At 41.4% G+C, this 23,714-nt stretch overlaps 1 protein-coding gene across 6 annotated transcripts in view; it reads left to right on the plus strand.

The window, feature by feature from the left end:
* The window catches only part of KSR1 (kinase suppressor of ras 1), a 247,528-nt gene that overhangs the window by 134,504 nt on the left and 89,310 nt on the right, over window positions 1-23,714 (plus strand). For all 6 annotated transcript variants that reach the window (XM_056819500.1, XM_007485577.3, XM_056819497.1 and 3 more), the window contains exon 2: window positions 15,288-15,428. In XM_056819500.1, coding sequence (XP_056675478.1) covers window positions 15,288-15,428 — 141 coding nt within the window. The remainder of the gene's footprint in view (window positions 1-15,287; window positions 15,429-23,714) is intronic.

Below are 23,714 nucleotides of genomic sequence, written 5' to 3' on the forward strand. Positions count from 1 at the left end.
TTCTAAGTTTTAGCCATTTCCGGTAATTTAGAGACAAGGAGCAATGAGAAATTGATTTACAAGACTGTGGGAGCCACCTTAATGAAGAAAGGTGGAAGGAAATGGTACCTGTGCTCACCCATCTAGCAGTAGAAGCCATCTAGTTCTAACCCCCTCGTTTTACAGATTAGGAAAATGAGGCCAAAGGCAGTAAAGTGATCTACTTAGGATCATATAGGTCATAAACCTCAGAGGCAGAATTTGAACCCAGGTCCTCTGACTCCAGAGCCACCACCCACCATTGTCAAATTATAGAATCCTACAACATAACAAGATGTTAGTCCCAGTTAGAAGGGATCTGAGCAACCATCTGTTCCTGATGAAGAATCCCCTGCAAAGTAGTCTAGGTTAGGCTTAAAGATGAAATTTACTCCCTTCCAAGTCAGCCCATTATGCTTTTGGACAGCTCTAATTATTAGGAAGTTTTTCTTTATATTGAACCTAAATCTAAATCCGCCTTCTGATAACTTCCTGCCACAGCTCCGTGTTCTACCCTTTGGGGCCAAGAAGAACAAGTCAGGTTAATTCCTTTCCACATGACAGGGATACCAAGGTATCCACTCGATAGAAATGTTAGAGTCTCTGATGAGATGATGTATATAAAGTGCTTTGCCGGCCTCCAAGCCCCATATAAACATCAGTTGTTTTGGGGATCAGATCGGTCAGAGTCAGCAGGGGACCCTAAGAGGTGAGCAGGGGAACCTCCTCTGGCTTACTAAGCATCTCAGCTATGGAGGAAGAAGCTCTTCTCCTCTGGTGTCCTGCAGCCCGCCACCGTCTCTGGGGTGCCCAGGCCAGCAGCGGTCTGTCCTGAAGAGCATTCTAGTCGCAGGGGCCTCCCTTTACTGTAAGAGGTCTTGGCCCTCTCCACCCCAAATTACAGGAAATTGTCCAAGTCTCTGTGATTTATTGTCTGAGGTTCAAACCAGTTCTCCAAGTTTCAAATTTGTACCTCAAGCCTTAGAGTCATGATGTGTGTGTATATGCGTGTGTGTGTATAGAGGAAGAGAGAGAGAGAGAGAGACAGACAGACAGACAGACAGACAGACAGACAGAGACAGAGAGAGAGAGAGAGAGAGAGAGAGAGAGAGAGAGAGAGAGAGAGAGAGAGAGAGAGAGTCAGAGAGAGACAGAGAGAAAGGGAGAGAGGGAGGGAGAGAGAGAGACAGAGAGAAAGGGAGAGAGGGAGAGAGAGAAAGGGAGAGGGAGGGAGAGAGAGAGACAGAGAGAAAGGGAGGGAGAGAGAGAGAGGCAGACAGAGACAGAGAGATGGAGAGACAGAGACAGAAAGGGAGAGAGGGAGAGGGAGGGAGGGAGAGAGAGAGAGAGGCAGACAGAGACAGAGAGATGGAGAGACCGAGACAAAGAGAAAGGGGGGGAGAGAGAGAGAGAGAGAGGGAGGGAGGGAGGGAGAGAGAGAGAGAGAGAGAGACAGACAGACAGACAGACAGACAGACAGACAGACAGAAATGGTGTCCTCTTAGCCCTCCCCAAAAATGTTCAGCTCCTGCTTTTGACCAGCAACCTTGGAAGAGTTCAGGAAATACCAGTCACTCCAGTCTCACTTGTTACAAGGGGTTAAAACAGACATTTAAATTATATGCCACGTTTCCCACCCCATCTTTTCATTCCTTTTTCCTTGAAAGTATTGTGTACTTTGCGCTGTGCCTAGCACATAGTAGGCACTTAATAAATCTGTATTCTTTTCCCTTTTGTTCACTCTTTCTTAAAAAAAAATTAGGAAGGGAGCTATGGAGCTCAGTTGAGAGACTGATGTGGAGACAGGAGGTCCTGGGTTCAAATGTGGCTTCAGGCACTTTCTTGTCATGTGACCTTGGGCAAGTCACTTTACCCCAATTGCCTAGCCCTTACCATTTTTCTGCCTTGGAACCAATATTTAATATTGATTCTAAGACAGAAAGTAAGGGTTTAAAAAAAATTTGATGAAGTTGGAGAAATGAAGATATTGCCTTTTCACTTTAATGTGAAACTTTCTATATAATTTTTTTGTTCTTAGTCTAAAGAACCTTCCTGGAGAAATAGAGATCCAGGGGTGAGAGGACCCTATAGAAAAAAGAAGAAAGAAGTGGTCCATATCTCAGAAATTATTTAATCTAGTCTAGAGAAATGTTGAGCACTTTTGCCTTTGGAAAGGCATTAATTTTCTCTCCCCTCTTTTAAGGGGGGGAAATAACTACCACAACAACCCACGTCCTTGTAACAAATCTGCATAGTCACGGAAAATAAATTCCCACATTGGCTGTGTTCCTTTGTATATTAGAAAGACAGCATGGTAGATGGGGGAGGATGAAATTATGAAATGAAAACGGAAAGGCAAAATTATCTTACAATAATTAATGTAAACAAGTATTGGTAATATCAATTTTAGATGAATAAAAACCTTAAAAGGCTTCACAAGGAATATTGGGGAGGGGAGGATGATGGAGAGGAATTGGATTTAGGAATTAGCTCTGGTACTCACTAGCTGTGCAAATCACTTCACTTCCCCGGGCCTCAGTTTCCACATCTATAAAATTGAGATGATAACATGCATACTTTGACCATTTTTGCAGAATTGCTGGGAGGCTGGTGCTCTGTAAACCTTGAGGTGCTGTGGGAAGAGGGGTTTTATGTGCAAAGTATGAGTTAATTTAGTTGTCTTGATTTAGAGCTGGGTGGTACTTGAGATGTAATCTCGGCACCTTCTTCCTTTTATAGGAGACTGAGACCTATTGAGGCTGAGTGATTTGCCTAAGGTCTCATAGGTAGGGGCTAGGATTCTGGCAATGAGTACTCGTGTAACCTTGGGCACGTAATTTTACCATTGGATCTCACTTTCTCACGTTTTTAAAAGGAGAGGATGGGACTAAGTACCCTCTAAAGACTCTTCTGCAAGAAATTTCTGATCTTCTGAGTTCTTTTTTGGAGTTCATTCAATCAATAAGGATTTATTAAATGCTTACATTGTGCTAAAACTCAGTAAAAGAACCAAATAACTATGAGTTGGAGAAGCCAGAGAAAAATCTTTACAGTAAAAGGGAAATTTAAACTGGTCTTGACTTTTGAATAGGAAGCATGAGATGAATAATAATAATAATAAGAGTGTAGAAAGGCATAGATTCAAATCTTGCCTTTCACACTTCCTAGCTGTTTGACCATGAGCAAACATCTTAGTTTCCTCATCTGTAAAATGGGACCAATAATACCTGCAATGCCTATTTCATGGTGCCATATAAACACCGGCTGTTATTGTTAGGAGGAAGAGAAAAAAAAAAGGAGTAATTCACTAGTCAGAAAAAGGGAGGAGGAGCTTTTTAAACTGAGAGCGACGAGGCATGAAGAAAGGATTGATTGATCTTGCCTCTGGGTTCAAGTCTAGTTATTATAATTTTCTAGCAGTGTTGGGTTTTTCCTTTGGATTGTGGTAGTTATTGTCTTTTTTTTTCTGGTTCTGCTTACTTTACTGTGAACCTCCTCATACAAAGCTTCCCATGCTTCCTTGAATTCCTAATTGTGATCATTTCTTACCTTGATTTTCTTTCCTGGGCGTATACCACCCTTTGTTTAGTCATCACTGAATCAGTGGACATCTACTTTGTTTCCAGTTCTTTGTGACCAAAAAAAAAAAAAAATCTTTGTATCTGGACAATTTTTTTTTTTTTATCAAGCAGGTGCTAAGTTTAGTTGTTTGTATCTCTTCAAAGAGCCAAAGTGTCCCCTCCACACGTCAACCCCATGGCTTCCTTCCTTTCCAGTCTTCGTACACATTGGGGACTGCCCCCTTTTTCTAAAATTAAAAAAAAAAAATTCTTGCCTTCTTAGAATTAATGCTATGTTCTAAGGCAGAAGAGTAGTAAGGGCTAGGCAATGGGAGTTATACAGCTAGGAATTGCCTGAAGCCAAATTTGAATCCAGGACCTTCTGTCTCTGAGCCTGACTCTCAATCCACTGAGCCACCTAGTTGCCTCCAGGGATTCTCTGATGTTTTCCTACCATATTGTTTTTTTTTTTTTTAATATTCTTCTGTCTCTGCCCTCAGTGAGTTAATATTCTAATGCAGGAGACAGTATATGGAGGGAGGAAGAAGGAAGAGGAGGGAAAAAAAGGATTCCCTGTATGAGGGGAAGGCAGCAAGCAGAGAAAATGACCAGATGTCAGTGGGGTGAAGCTTCACTTCAAAGAGGGATAGAGGGAGGGAGATTAAGGGAGGAGAGAGAGCAGAGACAGAGACAGAGAGATTGAGAAAAAGAGAAGGAAAGAGAGAGTGTGAGAGGTGAGAGAGAGGCAGAGAGAGAGAGAGGGAGGGAGGGAGAGAGAGAGAGAGAGAGAGAGAGAGAGAGAGAGAGAGAGAGAGAGAGAGAGAGAGAGAGAGAGAGAGGCAGAGAGAGAGAGAGAGATCCTAAAATGGTCTTTCTAGAATAGGAATCACCACTTAGGAGAGGGAGTTTATCCTTAAGGGTCAAGGTTTCTCCAAGGTGACTATTGGCGATGGGAGAAAAGGAATCTGAAGAGCAGCCCAGGTTTGTGGGAGCCTTCTTTGGCTAGGTCTCTGACTCCAAATACAGCCTCTTGACCCCCCCACCCTATTATGCTACATTGTGTGAGGCATCTAAGCTGTGATTCTTCTTGGTTTGGATGGATGATTGAGCCCATGCTATCTCTTTGCCCTGAAATCGAGCCCATCTTTCCTTTCCATCTTGGCAGAATTTTGACCTATACCAAGGAATTTGTTTACCTGGTTAACTTTCAACATAGGAAGCCTCTGTCCACATAACAGCTAGTCACCTTGACCTACCAAACTTGTCTTCCTGGCAATCTCTCCATGATCCAGGGAGGTTCACCCAGCAGGCAAGCAATGGAGTCCAGAGAAACTCCTGACCTCCCAGGTCCTGGCTCATTCTAAATCTTGGACTCTGCTACCCACTTATGTAACCTGTATAATTTTGGGGGAAATGTTTGCCCTCTTTGTTTCTGCAATGGTAGGACTAGACGATGCTGAAGGATCCTCCTGGCCCTAAACCTCATCATCTTTGTTGGGTGCCTAGCCCAGAGTAGCCACCTTCCATCCTCCAGAGGATAAGAATGTCAGATGTGAATTGGAATTTATTTCCATTCCCTCTATTCTGAGAAGTAATTTCTGAAGTCATTTCATTTGCTTCCACAGATTCAAGGGGCAGAGACTTAAATTTTAATTTTTATTGCTTTTGCTTTTACATCACTTTCATTCTCAAATATATCCCCTTTATCTCTACCATCCAATGAGCCATTCCTTGTGACAAAGAATAAAAAGAAAGGGGTAAAAAGCAGATCTACCAAAGCATCATCTTTATTTGACAGCATATTCAACATTTCACACCCTTTGACCCCCACCTCTAAAAGAAGGGAAGGAAAGGTGCTTTTTCTCAATTCTTCCTGAGAGTCACACTTGACAGGGATTATTTTCATTTTGCCTTTTCCCCTTTGACTCAGTTGGGAAAACATGGAACAGTAAATAGAGAACCAGGAAGGCCTGGGCTCTGACTTTGTGTGTGACCTTGGACAAGTCACTTAATCTTTATATGCCTCAGTTTATTTGACCATAAAATGAGGGAGGTGGACTAAGGACCTTTCAGCTATGGATCTATGATCCTTTTCCTAGTGCATTGCATATAGAGGCTGCTTGTTGAACTGAATTGGATGGAATTAAATGCAGCCAAATTGACTGGTGCTCCAGAAAGTAAACCAGCTCAGCAGTGGAGGCTGTTTGAGCTGAGTCTAAGCTGAATCAATCCAGGATGTTGATGTTTCTGTTGCCAAAAAGTGTTTTGCAAGCCAAGTGAACAGGAACCATGCCTCCATCCTAGCCAAGTGCAGCACCATAAACTCACTTGAGATTTCTGCTTGGGACTGCAGTATTCTGGCTTCTTTCACATTTAATTTTCCCATTTTCTCCCTTTCCATGGATTAGTCTGAAATGTAAACGTCTCAAGAGCAGGAATTAGGGTTATACTGGCCAAGTCCCATGACCCATAAACTTAGCAGGGCTGTGGGTCTTCCGGTTGGAAAACCGTGTCCTGATTTCCCTGCCGAGGTCCTAGGCTCTGGTTCTGGAGTTGTGCTCTGTTGATGTTGCCTGAGCAAGCTGATCATTGAATAGGGATTGGTGAGGTTTGATTATACAGAACTTCCTTCCCTTTTTTAATGGTGTTTTGGTGGTGGATGCTCATCAGATTTTAAGGGGGAAGGCATCCTTAGAAATCGTTTGTTCCATTCCCTTTCTTTCCCTTCCCACACTTACCTCCCATCTTAGTATCAATTCTAAGACAGAAGAGTAGTAAGGACGATTAGGGTTAAGTGACTTGCCTAGGGTCACCCAGCTAAGAAGTGCTGGAAGCCAAATTTGAACCCAGATCATCCAGATTCCAGTCCTGGTGCTCTATCTGTTGTGCTACCTAGATGCCCAGGTAAACATTTTTTATTTCTCTTGAAGGCACCTCCATCCTTCCCTTTTCCCAGGTTGACAATGCAGGTAACATGCTCAGCCACCTTCTCTTACTCACCCCTCCTACCCATTGGCTTGCTAGATAAATCCCATAAAGTCATCTGCATCTGTTCTCTTTCTCTCCATCTCCCCACTCATTATCTACACAGCCCTCATTCAGGCTCTTATTACCTTCTTTAGGAACTATTCTAGTCTCCTAATTCTCCCTTCTCTAGGCCATCTTCCACATAACTTTTATTTATTTATTTTTTCATCTTGTCAATTGTGTTTTTTAAATTTTTATTTAATTAATTATTTTAGAATATTACATGATTTATGTTCTTTCCCTCTCCTCAACCCACCCCCTCCCATAGCCGACACGAAATTCCACTGGATTTTACATGTGTCATTGATCAACACCTATTTCCATATTATTGATATTTGCACCAGGGTGATCACTTGGAGTCTACATCCCCAATCATATTCCCATCGACCCATGTGATCAAGCAGTTGTTTTTCATATGTTCCACAGAACTTTTAAAGTGACTTTCTTTGAAAATTTTTTTATATTTCATTTTCCCCCAATCATATATATATAAAAAGTGATTTTTTAGATCAGGAGTGTCACACTCAAATGGGGGAAGGTAGAATCTAACTGCCTAATAGTCTCTGTGGGCCACATATTGACTTAGAAAACTACAGATGAACATTTCCCGTGTTTTATTGCATTTTTATTTATTTTGGCCCCCGCTTTTAATATTTCCCAATTACATTTATATCTAGTTTTTAGGTTTTACTTTGGAGTGTGGTGGACCAAATGCAGCCCAGGACCTATGTTTAACACCTGTTCTAAAGCTCTGGTCTGCCCATGTCTCTCTTAGTCATTAATCTCCAGCGACTCCCTATTACATACCTTGTGGATCAGTAGTAGAGTTCTGGGTTTGACATTTAAAGCTCTTCAGAACCTGGCCCTTACTATCCATTACTACACTCTACTAGTCCTACCATTCTAGTGCCTTCTCTCCACACTTCTGGCTCTTGAAATTCCTGATTTCCTTCAGAGCTCAGATTAAAAGCCATCTTCTGTGGGAGGCCTTTCTGGACCCCCCAGCTACTTGTGCAGACCTCTCCCCACCTCCCCAAGGTCATCTGGTGTCTGCTCAGTCTGTGTTGTGTTTATGTTTATATTGTTTCCTCTCTTAAAATAAAAGCTTCTTCCAAGAAAACACTATGGGATGTCTACAGCAACAACTTGAATGCTGTGAATTGATCTGAGCTCTAAAGAGGACAGGTAAAAAGATACCTCCCCTGGCTTTTTGCAGAAGTGGAGGAAATTGTAGAGGACATTTTTTGTCTGAATTATCTCTCTCTCTCTCCTCCACTTCCTCACTCTCTCTCCTTCTGTCTTTCCCTTTCTCTCTCTCCCTCCTTCTCTCTTCTCTCCCTCCCTTCCCCTCTTTCCCTTCCTCTCTCTTTCTTTTCCTCCCTTCCTCTTACTTCCTTCCCCTGCCTCTCTTCCCCTCTTTTCCCTTCTCCCTTCCCCTCCCTCCCTTCCTCTTTCTCTTTCTTCCTTTCTCTCCCCCTTTCCCTCTCTCTCTCTATTCCCTTCCCCACCCTTCTCAGAAATCTTTGTTAAAAAGGATAGCTTTTTGGGAGGAGAAACTGGTAGAAATATAGGGAGAAATGTTGGTAATATAAAAACATTAGATACCAATGGGGAGGGGGAATTTATTATATTATATTGTATCATATATCATGTTGTACTACATTATATTACATATACATATCTATATATAAATGTAAGCTTCTTGAGGGTAGAAATTCTTTTGCTGTCTGTGTTTGTATACAAAGCACCTAGTATCATGGCAGCACTTGGTAGATGTTAACTCATCCCCTTCATTTAATAGATAAGGACAAGGAGGCCTAGAGAGGGATGTGACTTGCCCAAAGACTTTGATGGAACCCTTGATTTGAACTCGGGTCTTTGGATTTTAAATCCAATTTTCCCTTCCTTCCTCCTGAAAACACTGTCTGTCTGTCTGTCTGTCTGTCTGTCTGTCTGTCTATCTGTCTCTCTCTCTCACACACACACACACAGAGCTGATTCAGCTCCTCTCTGTTCTCTAGAGGGCCAAAGGCTGTGGTGGATGAGGTGGGGAGCCCAGTTTCCTGGTATGTGAGATCTTCCTATCTTGGCCTCAAATTCTGAGCAGTGAGTCTTATCAAAAAGGGTGAAGGGGCCCTTCCTGATTTGGGTGTTCTGGCTTGAATCAACTTCCTGCCTATCCCTCTAGGCCTTGCTGGAACAACCAGTTGGTAGAAGATTTGGGCTAAGACTGATCCTGATGCCAGATTAGAGGCATGTGTGCAAGTTTGGGCAACTAGAGTTTCCGGAGTTGGTGAGGTATTATTTCTGGTCACGTCCTTGTAGGCAAAAAGTGGGGTAATCCAGAGGAAAGAAGTCTAGGGCCATAGACGTCTTCCCAGATTTCTCTGCAACCATTCCCTTCATCATTTCTTACTTCTCTCTGGACTTTCATTCCTCCTTTTAAATGGAAGGAGGCAGGTAAGTAGAGGTCTGCCAAGGACTCTGAGCCCTAAAGCTGTGGCCCTGTGCTAGGACACACTTGACTCCAGAAGAGCAAGTCATGGAGATCACTGCCCATTTCCCCTACTGCTGCAGCCAAAACTGGATAGGAGCTTTCAAGGCAGGAAGATGAAGTCATGGAGGGGGATGTAGCTTCAGGAATATCTGAGTGTATGTTTTGCACACGTGTTCACTGCAATAGAACATGCACTTTTTCAGATCAGGGATGGTGATTTTTTTTCAACCTTTACCTTCCATCTTGGAATCAATACTATATATTGGTTCCAAAGTAGAAGAGCAATAAGGGCTGGGAGGAGTCTCAAGGCAGATTTGAACCCAGGTCCTCCTGACTCCATGCCTAGCACTTTCTATCCACTATGCTACCTAGCTTCCCCCAGCCATCTCTTTAAAGATGATTTAAAAAAAAGAAGAATAAAAGCAACTGGGTAATGTCATCTACCACATCCATCATTCCTGACATTGTAAGTGATGTTATATACTCATAGTTCTCCACCTTTGTAAAGAAGGGAGAGAGGCGTATATTCTCAGCTCCTTCTGGGGACCAACCAGAATAAACACAATTAGACAATGTTGAAGTTTTGCTTTTTAAAAAATTTTTGACTATTTACATAGTCATTTTATCTATTATTTTCTTGGTTTTGTTTCCTTCACTCTGCATCAATTCACGTAAACCTTCTGATGTTTCTTTAGAGTCGTGATAGTCATCATTTCTTGCAATGAAGTTGTATTCCATCCCATTTATGGACTACTATACATTTAAGTACTTCTTGGTTTTTGGCCACCTACTTTGTTGCCAAAACCAGATCAGATCTTTATGAAGACATGATGATTTTCTTGTTTGATGGGCCATGAGCTGTAAGAGAGTTGCCCTTCAGGACTATGTGAGGTTTTAGTATCAAGGAGTTAAAATAATAAATAAATGAAATAATAAATAAAATAATCTAGTTTAAGGGTTCTGAATCTGAGGTCTGTGAAGTTCCCCCCATCTCTCGAGAATATTTTATAACTATATTATATATAACAATATGTTACTATAATTGGTTTCCTTTGTAATCCAACTATTTTATTTTATATCTTTATAAATGTTATGTTGAGAAGAGGTATATAGGCTTCTCCATGCTGCCAGAGATCTATGACAATAAAAATTTTATTTATGAGTTTGTGATCTGGTCAAAACCCCTTATTTAAGAGGAGTGAACAGAAGCCCTTATCCTAGATCCCACAGATGGTGAGGAGCAGAGCTGATGTCTAAACCTATAACTTCTGACTCTAAATCATAGAGGTAGGAGGAACCTTGGACACCATCAATCTAGACCAACCCCTTCTAGTTTTACAAATGAGTAAACCAAGGCTTGAGGATGTTAAGTGACTTCTCCAAGGACATAGTCAATAAAGTCAGAAGTAGAATTTGAACTTGGATTCTCTGACTACAAAGTCAGAGCTCATTTCACTGGATCATGCACTATGGTACTTGAATACATCCCCTGTGGCCAGTGGAGGGGAGAGAGTCCCAGGAACTCTCCAAATTTGCTTTGTTCCTGAATTTCCATGGTTTGGTTTTTTTTTTTTTATCTTTAAAGGAAACAAAAGACCACTATTTCTTTAGTGGAGAGAAAATGCTACTGGGAGTTTAATTTCCTTCTGGAGGATACTTTGGATTTACCATCATGCACCTCAGCATCTCCACCAGAGCCAACTTTTGGAAAAATATGACCAAATCTAGGGGGAAAAAACTTACAATTTTTTTGGACTTGTGAGCTACATTTTCTGCTGAATGTAAGACATTGATTGCTTACTTCATCCTCTGAGAATGAGACACTTCTTGCCTTTTTTAAATACCAGAAGTTCTCCCGTTTCTGCATGAGTCATTTCTTCTTATAGTCTTTGTAAGTTTCATGAGCTTATGGCTGTCAGATTATCAGAGACCTCTTGGTCTGGGGCCATCTTAGCCAATGGCTAACACTTACTATGTAGGTCTTGGCTTCACTTCCTTTGCCTTAGATTCAGCCAGAAGAGTTTTCTACATTATTAGCTGTGGACAGTATCAAGTACCTGTGTCGGCTTTGTACAGTTAGCCCGTCCTGCCTTTTAGGATTCTCTTTTATCCTTTAAAATGGAATTCTTAATATAGAGAACAAATTCTTATCCAACACAATACTTTTGCTTTGCCAGACTTGCTCAGATTTTTTTCCTTTAGTAATGTTTTATTTTTTCCTCATTTTATTCATATTTTAAAGTAGCTCCTGATTTGACACTAACTCCTGCCCAGTCTTGGCATCTTCATTCTTCCTCATTCCTTTGTCTGTCTGTGTGTATTTGCATGTGTAAATAAGACTCCATATCTGTGCATTATGTATTGTCAAGAAATTAATATTCTAGTTCTAGTCCAATTCGTTTGGCTGAGCTTGACATTAACCAGAAAGAGAAAGGTCCAGCACCATTCTGAACCTCAACTTTCCTCATTAGCCAAATGAGGGTTTGCCCACGACCTGTGCTTCCCCGTCTAGGTTCCATAGTGCCCAGGTGTTTGACACAATGGCACTAGGAGCTCCATGAGACAATGTAAACACTCCTGACATTCCCCCCTTCATATATGATATCCAGAGATATAATTACATATCATAAAAAAGGAGGGAGAGAAATGACTCAATAAATAGCCTTGAAATGGCTTGGGTCTCATGGGGCAACTTGGTGGCTCAGTGCATAGTGCCAGGAGTGGAGCCAGGAGACTGGGGTTCAAATCTAACCTCAGACATTTCCTGGCTGGATGATCCTGGGCAAGTCATTTAACCCCATTTGCCTAGCCCCTGCCCTGTCTTAGAGTTGTTACTAGGACAGAAAAAAAAAGGGCTTAAAAAAAAGAAAGAAAAAATGTTTTGGGTTCTACATTCTCCAAAAAGAAAGTGGGTGGAGAATCTATATCTACAACTAAATCTCTCTCTCTCTCTCTGCACACATATATGTGTGTGTGTGTGTGTATATATGCATAAACATGTGTAAATATGCATACATGTGCATACATACAAATATAGACTTGCAATGTACCTATAACACACATAAACATATATACACATGCGTGTATGTATTTATGCATGTGTGTATGCCTATTTATTTATATATTCAGGTTGTGAGGGATCCTGGCAAGACTGGGGCTCATCCAACACTCCCCACTTCTGCTGATTTATGCAGGAATGAATGATGCTGTCAGAAGGAATCCAGGCTGTATCTCTAGAGGGGATTTGAAGTTCTGGCTAGGAAAGCAGTCGAGTTGGGAGCACAGGTGGTGTTTTTATCTCTTCTTCCTGCTAGTGGTTGTGACAGAAGAAGAGAAAGCAGGAAAGAGGGGAGGGAACAGTTGGTTATGTAAATGGTGGAGAAGAGAAGGATTTGATTTCCTGGAACATGGCCTATAATTCCAGAATGATGGGCAAGGAACAAAGTGTGCCAGCCTCCCCCGATTGTGATAAAGTGTGTAGTCCTGAGAGCGTAGCTTTAGAATTGGAAGGAAGCTTCCCATCCAAGTTCTTTATTTTAGAGAAGAAGAAACTGGTCCAGAAAGAGGAAGAGACCCATCAAAGATCGCACACAAGTTGTAAATTATTGGTATATATGTTGGGCACCCTGACTCCAAGACAGTGAGCTCTAGAAAGGACCAGATCCTATTTTGTTATTTCTTTTTTAAGTAATCTTTGCCTTTGGTCTTGGAATCAATACTGAGTATAGGTTCTGAGACAGAAGAGTGGAAAGGGCTAGGCAATTGGAGATAAGTGACTTGCCCAGGGCCACCAAGCTAGAAAGTGTCTGAGGCCAAATTTGAACCCAGGACCTCCCATCTCTAGACTTGGCTCTCTATCCACTGAGCCACCAGCTGCTCTAAGACCATATCTCATTTTGTTTTTGTTTTTTTTTCTATTTAGTCATCCTAAGGACCAAATAATGGATCTTGGTAGATTCCCCAGCACCTCACACTGAAGCCTGGGATATGGTGTAAAGAATACTGGGCAAGGGAGGCAGAAGATGTTGTTTAGTTGGTTAGTTGTGTCTGACTCTTTGGGACCTCATTTGGGGTTTTCTTGGCAAAAATACTGGACTGGTTTTCTATTTCCTTCTCCAATTCATTTGACGGATGAGGAAAGTGAGACATGGCGAAGTGACTTTCCCAGGGTCACCCAGTTAGGAAATATCTGAGGCCAGTTTTGAACTCAGGAAGATGAGTCTTCTTGACTCTAGACCTCTATTCTGTTCCACCTAGCTTCATTGGAGGCATAAGACCTGGGTTCAAATTCTGATTTTGTGAATTGCTTGCCATTTGATTATGAGCTATCCAGTTCAATTCTTTATGTCCTAGTTACCCCCTCTAAAATGAGGATCTTGAGCTAGACAAGAGGCTCCATCACCTTTAAATTCTATTAGCTTGGGGTGCCAGAGGTGCATAAAATACACGTTTTTAAGTATTTGCTGAAGTACAGGAAAAAAGAAAGATGCCCAAATGGAATCAATTTTGAGGGAGTTGAAGGAGAAATACGCCCAGATAAAACTGGTAGGGTGCCATTCCCCAATTCCCCTTTTAGGTAGCAAAGAACTGGATACAAACCATGTACATAGATTGGAGAATGGCTAAATAAATCATGGTCCATAACTATAGTGGAATTATTACTGTGCCATAGGAAGCAGACCAAGGTAGAAAGATGTGAGTTAACTGGTACCAAGTAAGGGAAGCAGAGCCAAGTAGACTAGTAAACAGTGATGTAAATAGAAGGTGTCAATGGACTTTTTGCTTCTCCTTGTACACGACACTCCCATCTCCTGATTCCAAGTCTTTGTCCTAGCTGTGCCCCATACCTGGAATGTTCTCCCTCTTTACTTGTGCTTCCTGGCTTCTCCAAAACCTTCTTAATCCCAGTGCCTTCCGCCTGTAAATAATTTCCTGTTTATTCTGTATAGAACTTACTTTGTGTATATATATATATATATATTACATGACATCCTTTCCATTAGACTGTCTTTTACCTTTCTTTTTTCTTTTCTTTTCTTTTCTTTTCTTTTCTTTTCTTTTCTTTTCTTTTCTTTTTTTTTTTGGTATCCCCAGTGCTTAGCAAAGTACTTTCACCCAGTAAGTGCTTAATAAACGTTAACTGATCAGGGGCAGCTAGGTGGCTCAGTGGAAAGGATCCAGACCTAGAAAGGGCAAGCCCTGGGTACAGATCTGTCCTGAGATACCTCCTAGCTGTGTGACCCTGGGCAAGTCACTTAACTCCAGTTACCTAGCCCCTACTGCTCTTCTGCTTTGGAACCAATACACACTATTGATTCTAAGACAGAAGGTGAGGGTTTAAAGTAAAAAAGTAAATAAATCAATATTGATTGATTGTCTTCTCTGACTTACTTCAAAATTGAACTTAAATCTCACTTTCTATATATATATTTTTGTCAATCAGCAAACATTTATTAAGCTCTTGCTTGGTGCCAGATACTGTGCTAGGTTCTGGGGATCATCACATATAGTATTGCACCTGATTGATTCATTTGTTGGTTTTTGAGATTTTTTCCCGTTTTCTTTTTTGTTATAAGAGATGACTCTTGAGAAGGAATAGTAACTGGTAAATTGGTAAATATTGATGACGGGAAAAATAGAAATTAGCCGTGTGACCCTGGGCAAGTCACTTACCCTTGCTTACCTCAGTTTCTTCATCTGTAAAATGAGCTGCAGAAGAAAATGGCAAATCCCTACCCTTCCACTTAGTATCTTTATATCCATATAGAAACTCAGTCCCCTCGTTTGTAAATTGAGAGGGCTGGGCTAGCTTTTCTCACAAATCCCTTCCATCTCTAAATCTGTTTAATAATCTCCAATTGGTGCAGCGTTGAACCTTCAAATCCGATGTCAGACATCTCTCAGCCATGTGATCCTTGGCAAGCCACGTCATCATTTCCAGCCTCAGTTTCCTCATTTGTAAAATGGGAGTCCTAATAGCCCTTGCCCTCCTCCCTCCAGAATTGGCTAGAGCACTAGATAAATGGTAGCTGTGATTCCAGGCACCCTTAATGTTCTGAGCTGATCCAGCTTCCCCTCCCTGTCTCCCACCACTTCAGGGCTTCAGGTGTTTCTTGACCTGTTCAACAGAGAGATGAATAAGATCCTGTTTTGGTAAATCTCTTGCTTTCTGGGCTTCCCAACAGGCCAAACTGGTTCGGTACATCAGCAAACAGCGGCAGTGCAAACTCAGCGTGGCCCCTGGGGAACGGACGGTGGAACTCAACAGCTATCCACGGTTCAGTGACTGGTTGTACACCTTGAACATAAGGACGGAGGTGGTGCAGGTACGTCCCTGAGCTGGCAGGGTGGGTGGGGAAAGGGGCTGTGTGATTGCTGTGGCATTCAGAGCCAGGGCCAAGGGGACTGAGCCTCTGTTGCCCAAGGAGATAACCCAGCCTTAGATCATAAGGGATTAAGCACTGAAGGCTCCCTTTGGGTCCAGCACCCTGAGCTTGGGTGAGCCAGCCAGAGAGGCGAGAATAGAACAAATATTATTATGCCCATTTTATAAAGAAGGGTGCCAAGCCTCAGAGAAATAAAATGACTAACCTTTAGGCAGAATAGGTTGGACTTGAACCCAGTCTGTGCTAACTTTGCCTCTAGTCCAATATCATAACACCTTTTAGAGAATTTAGAGGTGGAAAGAGTCTCGGATATTATCAGTCAATAAGTATTTAAGCACCTACTGTGTGCCAGCTCCTCTGCTAAGTTGTGGAGTTACAAAGGTCCAAAACCAAAAGAAAATAAATAGAGTTGGTCCCTGCCCCACAGGCACTCATTCTGCTGGGGTAGTCCAACACTCACTTTGCAGAAGAGAGGACAAGAGCCAGACATCACCCAGGTAACGCCGCCTCCAGCTGGTTGCCCTGTACCATGATAGCCCTGGAAATGGGGTCTCTGCAGCTTTTGCACCCTCAATAGGCGTCAGATGAGAGGGAGATGAGTAGGAAATGGACTAGAGGACCCCGATTCTTTTTTTTTTTTAAACCCTTACCTTCCGTCTTGGAGTCAATATTGACTCCAAGGCAGAAGAGTGGTAAGGGCTAGGCAATGGGGGTCAAGTGACTTGTCCAGGGTCACACAGCTGGGAAGTGTCTGAGTCCAGATTTGAACCCAGGACCTCCCATCTCTAGGCCTGGCTCTCCATCCACTGAGCTACCCAGCTGCCCCCAAGGACCCCGATTCTATGAACCAAAGGGGAAGAGAACTTGAATAAAGGGGGTGGCCAGCCATGTCCAATTTACTGAGACGCATAATCTATCTCTCAGGGTTATCTTGAGGAAAGTGCTTTTGTAAACTTTACAGTACCATGCCCAGGCATCTGACATGTGATTTAAAGGCCATTATAGCCCGACTGACCTCAGGGTGTGGTTTGCAAGAAGGTTTTTTGCAATTAAAAAAAAAAACTAAACTAAACTAATTAGCACAACTGAACCAGTTGGCCAATGGGACTCAACCACCTGTTGGCCCATTCCATTGTCTAAATGGCTGCTGCCAGGTGTCCTGTGAGCAGGAGAGTATTAATTGTTAATTGTAAGAGTCAAATATTCATGTGGCCCACACAAGTGGAGTTCTGATCATGGAGCCCATTATTGGGGAGTGGACGGAGGGGAGGAACGAATTCGAAATGCTCATCCTTGGGGAAGAAGCTGCTAGAGAGAAGAAAATGAAGATTAAAAAAAAGTGAAGGAAGGGATGATTGGTGGATTTAGGTCTTACAGGAGAAGCAAGAAATTAAATTCAATTGGACAGTCAATTTAAAGTGAAATTGAATGGGCAGCTAGGTGGCACAGTGGATAGAGAACCAGCCCTGGAGTTGGGAGGATCTGGGTTCAAATCTGGCCTCAGATACTTTCTAGCTGTGTGATCCTGGGCAACTCATTTAACCACTATTTGCCTGGCCCTTGCCCTTCTGTCTTAAAGTTGTTATTAAGGCAAAAATGAGTAGTTATTTTTTTTTTTAATTTTTTAATTAAGTCAAAATTTTAAATTTTCTTTTCCATGGTTACATGATTCATGCTGTCTCCCTCTCTTCTTTCCCCCCATCCTGGAGCTGACAAGCATTATCACTCAAAACTTATTTCCATATTATTCATTTTTGTAATAAAATAATCTTTTAAAACCCAAACCCCAAGTCCTAAACCCATATAAACAAGTGAAATCATATATTTTCTTCTGGATTTCTACTCCCACAATTCTTTCTCTAACTGTGGATAGCGTTCTTTCTCATAAATCCCTCTGTATTGTAGTAAGGGTTATTTTTTTTTAATGAAATTGAATGGGCAGTATAAAAAGAATTCTGCCCTAGCCATTAGGGGATGATGATGATGATGATGATGATGATAATGACTAGCATTTCTATAGCACTTGAAGGTTTACAGAGTACCTTACAAATATCTCATTTTATCCCCATTTCCCTGGGAAGTAGGTGCCATTATTATCTCCATCTTTCATAGAAGAAAAGTGAGGCAGACTTGAGTGAAGTGAAGTGACTTGCTCAGGGTCATACAACCAGGAAGTAGCTGAGGTGGGATTTGAACTCTGGTCTTCCTGAACTCTAGGCCCAGTGCTCAGCTGTCTGGGTTCATGTCCTAGTTCTTCCATTAACTCACTCTAGGACTTTGGTCAAGTCACTTCATCTTTCTGGACTTGGTTACTTCCTATTCCATTTTTCCCCTGATTTTGTAGCTCAGCTCCTTCAGAAGGTCATCTACAATAGATACCTCTATTTCCTTTCTTCTCATTCTCTTTTGAATTCTCTGCAGTTTGACTTCTGACCTCATCCTTCAACTGAAATTTTTCTCTCTAAAGTTATAAATGATCTCTTAATGGCTAACTAGGCTTTTTCACAATCCTCATTGTTCTTGATCTCTCTATAGATATTGTCGATGCTCCTTTTCTTGAGATTCTCTTTTCTTTAAGTTTTCATGACCCTGTCTTGCTTTCCTTCCTATTTGTCTGACCCTCTTTTGTCTCCTTACTGAGAAAAATGGAGGCTGTGTCATGCCAGTCAAAGTGGGCATCCTCCCAGGTTAAGTCCTGGACTTTCCTCTCTTTTCCCTTTACTCTTTTCCCCCACAGTGATCTCATCAGCTCCTGTGCTTTCAGTGTTTATCTTTTTTTTTCCTAATTCTCATCTTCCATCTTAGAATCAATACTGTGTATTGGTTCCAAGGCAGAAGAGTGGTAAAAATTAGGCAATGGGGGTTAAGTGACTTGCTCAAGGTCACACAGCTAGAAAATGTCCACCTAGCTGCTCCTCACTGATCTTTTTTTTACAGATGACTCTCAAGTTTATTTGTCTACTCTAAACTCTCTCCCAACATTCATTTTCAAATCTCTATCTGCCATCTTGAACTGGAAGTCCTATGAACTAATTTGGTGTCCTCTAAACAAATTCAACATGCCCCAAACAACTCATTCTTGTGCCCCCAAACCCTCTCATCTTCTGGACTTCTCCATTACTGTTGAGGGTACCACCATCCCCTCAGTCACCTAGACTCACAACCTTGGCTTCTTCCTTTGATTCTTCACTCTCACCACCCCAATATCCAATCGGTGGCCGAGTCCTTTTGTTATTGCTTTTGTAACATCTCTCACATGTCTTCACCCACTCCCCCCATTTCCTCTTTTTCTTCTCTGACACTGCAACTACCTTCCTGCAGGCCACTCATCATTTCATTCTTGGATTATTAAAAGAGTCAAACTATTGAATTGTCTGATTAGATCACTCTGCCTGCCTCAAGTCTCTCCCCACTCCAGTCCATCTTCCACCTAGTGGTCAGATCAATCTTCCTACAACATAGGTTTAACTATATCATCCCATGCTCCCATTCCATAAACTCCAATGTCCCCCTGTCACCTTCAGGATCAAATATGAAAATCTATTTGTCTTTTCAAGTCATCATAACCTGGTTCCTTCCTACCTTTCCAGTCTTCTACCTTATTCCCCTCCACGTATTTTGAGATCCAGTGACGTTGACCTCCTTTGCTATTCCTGGTAGATGACACTCTGTCTCCTGACTTCTGGAATTTTTATTGGCTGTTCTCCATTCTCAGAACAGCCTTCTTCCTGATCTCTGCTTCCTTGAAGTCTGCATTTTCTGCAAGAAGTCTTTCTCAGTTTTCCTTCATCTTAGTATTTTCTCTCCAATATGCCTTCCAGTTCATCCTATATATTTTATGGTTTCTGTATTGTTGTTTGGAGGTAGCTAGGTGGTTCAGTGGATAGTGCCGGGTCTGGAGTCAGGATGACCTGAGTTTAGATCTGACCTTAGATACATACTAGCTGTGTGACCTTGGATAAGTCACCTAACCTCTGTACCTTAATCCACTGGAATGGCAAATCACTCCAGTATCTTTGCCGAGAAAACTCCATGGATAGAATTGGTGTGCTATGTATGATCTAGAGGGTTACAAAGAAGCAGACAGACTGAACAAAAATAGAGCAGATTGCATATTTTCTCCCCCATTAGGCTCTGAACTCCTTGAGGACAGGGACTGTCTTTTGCCTTTTTTTTTTTTTAAATAACCCCAGCCCAGAGCAGAGTGTCTGGCATAAAGTAGATAACTTAAATGTCAGTTGACTAAAAGTAATAGCTTGCATGAATTGCCAATAATTCTTAAAGGCCATTTTATTCTTCAGCTCCCTTCTTCCTCTTCATTATTCTGTCGTTCATCATTGGAGAAAGAGATGACAAGCTTTTCAATCTCCTAAGTCTTCTCCCAACCCTTGCCACTGCCTTCATTTCTGATTATCTTCCTCCGTTTTACTCCATACAATAAACTTTGTTGTCCTTGAAACAAAGATTAAAAACAAGAGAAAAAAAATAAATTTCAGCAAAACCAACCCACACATCATTTGTGCCTGACAGTATATCAAAGGAGAGAGAAAGGTTGGTTTTCTCAGTTCTTTTCAATGACTTTATATTACATGGAAACTGGAGGGAGAGAGGAACAGAGACACAGAGACAGAGAGAGATAGAGAGAGACAGAAACATCAGAATTGATCAGGTACTTAATATACTCCTTTCTTGAAGACAGAAACAACTGAGGCTTAGGGTCTAGTTAACAAGATGGATTAAAATAGGAAGTTTACCAAATGGCACTTCCTGATTGCCTCCCATCCAGGCAGAATTATTGAGTTAAATTATTTCTTATTCTTCCCTTTTTAATCTTTCTATTGATCTACTTTTCTATTTTTAAAATCAGTACCAAATAATTGTGATTTTATTGCTTTATAATATATTGAGAGCTGACCCTTCATTCCTACATTTTTAAAACTTCCCCTTAGATTTTAGGCTCCCAGATGAATTTTGTTGATATTTTGCTTAGTTCATATGGAGTTCTCTTGGTAGTGTAACTGATATAGTATCAGATCTATAAACTAATTTAGATAATAATAATTTTTCTCACTCTCGGTTGAGTCCTCCTAGAGGACTTGTGTCTAAATCCTCCTTCATGGGAGGAATGGGTACAAGTGCTTGTGTCTTTCTGATAGAATCGGGAAAGAGATTGTGCTAAATTATAAAAGCTTGACATCTTTCAATGAGTTTTAGGTGGCTGTAGGACAATGTGGGGGTAGATAAATGCAGCTGGGAGCCATTTTATGCTTTTGAGTAGAGGACTGACTAAAGAAATACCTCACTGGAAAATTCAGTCTAGTATTCTGTCTCTGGCACTGGCCCAGGAGACATTATTATAGGTGACTCTATGGCACTTATTCATTGTGTCAACTTTATTTTGTTTTATTTTCTAAATTTTTATTATATTTTATTTAAATAAATTTTCACAAAAGTTATATGATCCAAATTGTCTCCCTCCCTCTGTTCTCTCCCCACTCCTGGAGCTGGCAAGAAATTCAGTCTGGGTTATACATGTATTATCTATCCACAAAACATTTCGACATTATTTATTTTTGTAAGTGAATAATCTTATAAAACCAAATCCCCAAATCATAAACCCAAATACACAAGTGATAAATCATATCTTTTCATCTGCGTTCTTTCTTTAGAGGTGGAGAGCATTCTTTGTCCTAAATCCCTCAGAACTGTCCCTGATCACTGTTCAGCTGGTAGTAGCAAAGTCCGTCACATTTGCTCGTTCTTCAATTTTGCTTTTACCATGAACAATTTTTTTTTTTGGTTCTGCTCCTTTCACTCTGCATCAGTTTATGGAGGTCTTTCGAGCTCTTTCTGAAATCATCCTGATCATCATTCCTTACAGCACAGTAGTATTCCATCCCCATCATACACCACAACTCGTTCAGCCAATCCTCCATTGAGGGACATCCCTTTAGTTTCCAATTCTTTGCCATCACAAAAGGGCTGCTCTAAATATTTTTGAACAAATAGGTCCTTTCTCATTTTTAAAAAAATCTCTTTGGGATTCTTTGGGATATTACTGGATCAAAGGGTATGCATTCTTTTATAGCCCCTTGGGCATAATTCCAAACTGCATGGTGCCAACTGTAAAAGCTTAAGTATGCCTTCCCCATTTTTGTTTGTTGTAGACGTAATGTCTGTGAATTTATAATCATAATCCTTCTTAAATCTTTTTCTGGCTTCGACCATGGGGAAGGGGGCAGGTAATGCAGTCCAAAAGGTCACTAAATACCCATTTCATAAAACACTCTATTGGTGCTTCCTAAATGTCTGGGGAAGGAGATCATTGACTAAAAAGTCCCATATACACTTAGATATTAATAGCAACATTTTTCATGGAACCAAAGTGGATGCCCATCAAGCAGAGAAGGGCTAAATAAATCATAGTACCTGAATGCCATGAATGTGACTATGCTGACAGAAATGATGACTTTGATGATTCCAGAGAAGTATAGAAAGATTTAAAGGAACTGATGTAAAGGGAAGTGGTCAGAGCCAGAATACTATACTTACTGAATACAATGTCAGTGGAAAGATTGACTCCATCCAAAACAATTGAACAGAACATTGCCAAATCATACCAAGAACAAATCTATGCCCAAAGAGGAGTTAGGAGTAGGCTCCTACATCCTGCCTCTACTTCACCCTCCATTGATTGCTGTTTTGTAGAGGGGGATGACATATTGTATGTAACATCAGATTTTCTTTTGATGTATTAACCTCTTTTAATACATTTTTCTCATTCCTCACTTCTATCTTTTTCTTTTTAAACCTTTGCCTTCAGTCTTACTATGAATTCTAAGAGAGAAGAAAAGCAAGAGCTAAGCAATTAGGGTTAATCAGGGTCACATAGCTAGGAAATGTCTAAGGCTAGATTTTAACCCAAGTCCCTGTGACTCTGGACCTGGCTTTCTTTTCATGGACCTAACTGCCCCTTCCCCCTTAAAAAAACATTCTTTTATATGAGGCATGGTTCTCAGGGAGGGTTTAGGAGGATGAATAAAGGGAGAAATCTCGGTGGTGTAAAACCAAAAGATATCAATAAAAACATCAAGGCATTAAACTTAGAAAAAAGGACCAGGAGGAGGATGTGTGTCTTTGGCTGAAGTTCTAGTATTCTGAAGCTTGATGGGTGCATCTGGGCTGACCCTCTCTGGCTTCAGAGCTCTGATGAGCTTTGATCCCTTCTGTCCTCGGCTCCCAATATTTCTGGCCTGCCAAGTCTAACGAAAACAGTGTCAGAGGAAGATTATCCTGGCAGCTGTGGTTACTCTTGCCAAGGGAGATGAAGAACAACTTTATCTTCTTAGATGATAAGCTGCCCCATGTGGGCTGGGGAAAGTGAGATTTGGCTTCTCCCCAATGAGGGGTGAGCTCAGGGCAGGTAGTCCTACAAGCAGTGATGGGAAGAGGGTGAAGGGTGGAGAAGGGGGTCAGGTGTTCTACCTCTGATCAGGCTCAAGTTTCTAGGATGAGGAGATGGACATTGTCTGCCCAGCTGTGAAAATGCTTCAGCAGATGTAATGAGAGAGCTGCCTCTCCCCCTGCTATGTGGTGGCCTGATAGTTTCTGGGGCTCTCGGCTCATATTTCCTCTGTCTCCCTCCCTCCTCCTGGTGGCTTCTTGAAGACATTTCTCTGCTAACAAATGAAAGCTGGATATCTAGAAACTGGCACCGTCTATCAGCTTTTCCAAGTCCTACTTCTCTTCTTGGTCATCTTGGTCTTTCAAAGTAGTCTCAAGTGAGGATTGATGTACAATCTTGGTCTGTGATACCACTAAATCATCTCTATTCTTTCTACTTGTCTTCATGTAATAAATCTCTTGTGACATACTTTGCATTTTGTGCCTAGGTTTATCTTTACAACTGAACTTCCATTACTCAGAGAGGAAAAAAAAACCTGAGGCTTAGAACCATTCCAAAGTCTAATCACATACCAAGTGTGGCACTGGACCTGTAGCTGAAATCGCTTTCAAATTTCTCATCCCAAGTACTTCCCAGAGGACGAAATGGCCTTATATTGTTCCTTAATCATTGCTTATTGAATTGAAATGAATTCCCTGCAGACTACGGGACTCTAAAAGCAGGTAGGAAGGGGCAGGTTACGTCTCATCTTGTAACGGTAAAAACAGGGGCACAGAAATATTTATTAAAGTTGAGATTCAAACTCAGCTCCTCAAATTCCA

This window comes from Monodelphis domestica, chromosome 2 (assembly GCF_027887165.1).
Source record: "Monodelphis domestica isolate mMonDom1 chromosome 2, mMonDom1.pri, whole genome shotgun sequence".
In the NCBI taxonomy this organism is placed as follows: Eukaryota; Metazoa; Chordata; class Mammalia; order Didelphimorphia; family Didelphidae; genus Monodelphis; species Monodelphis domestica.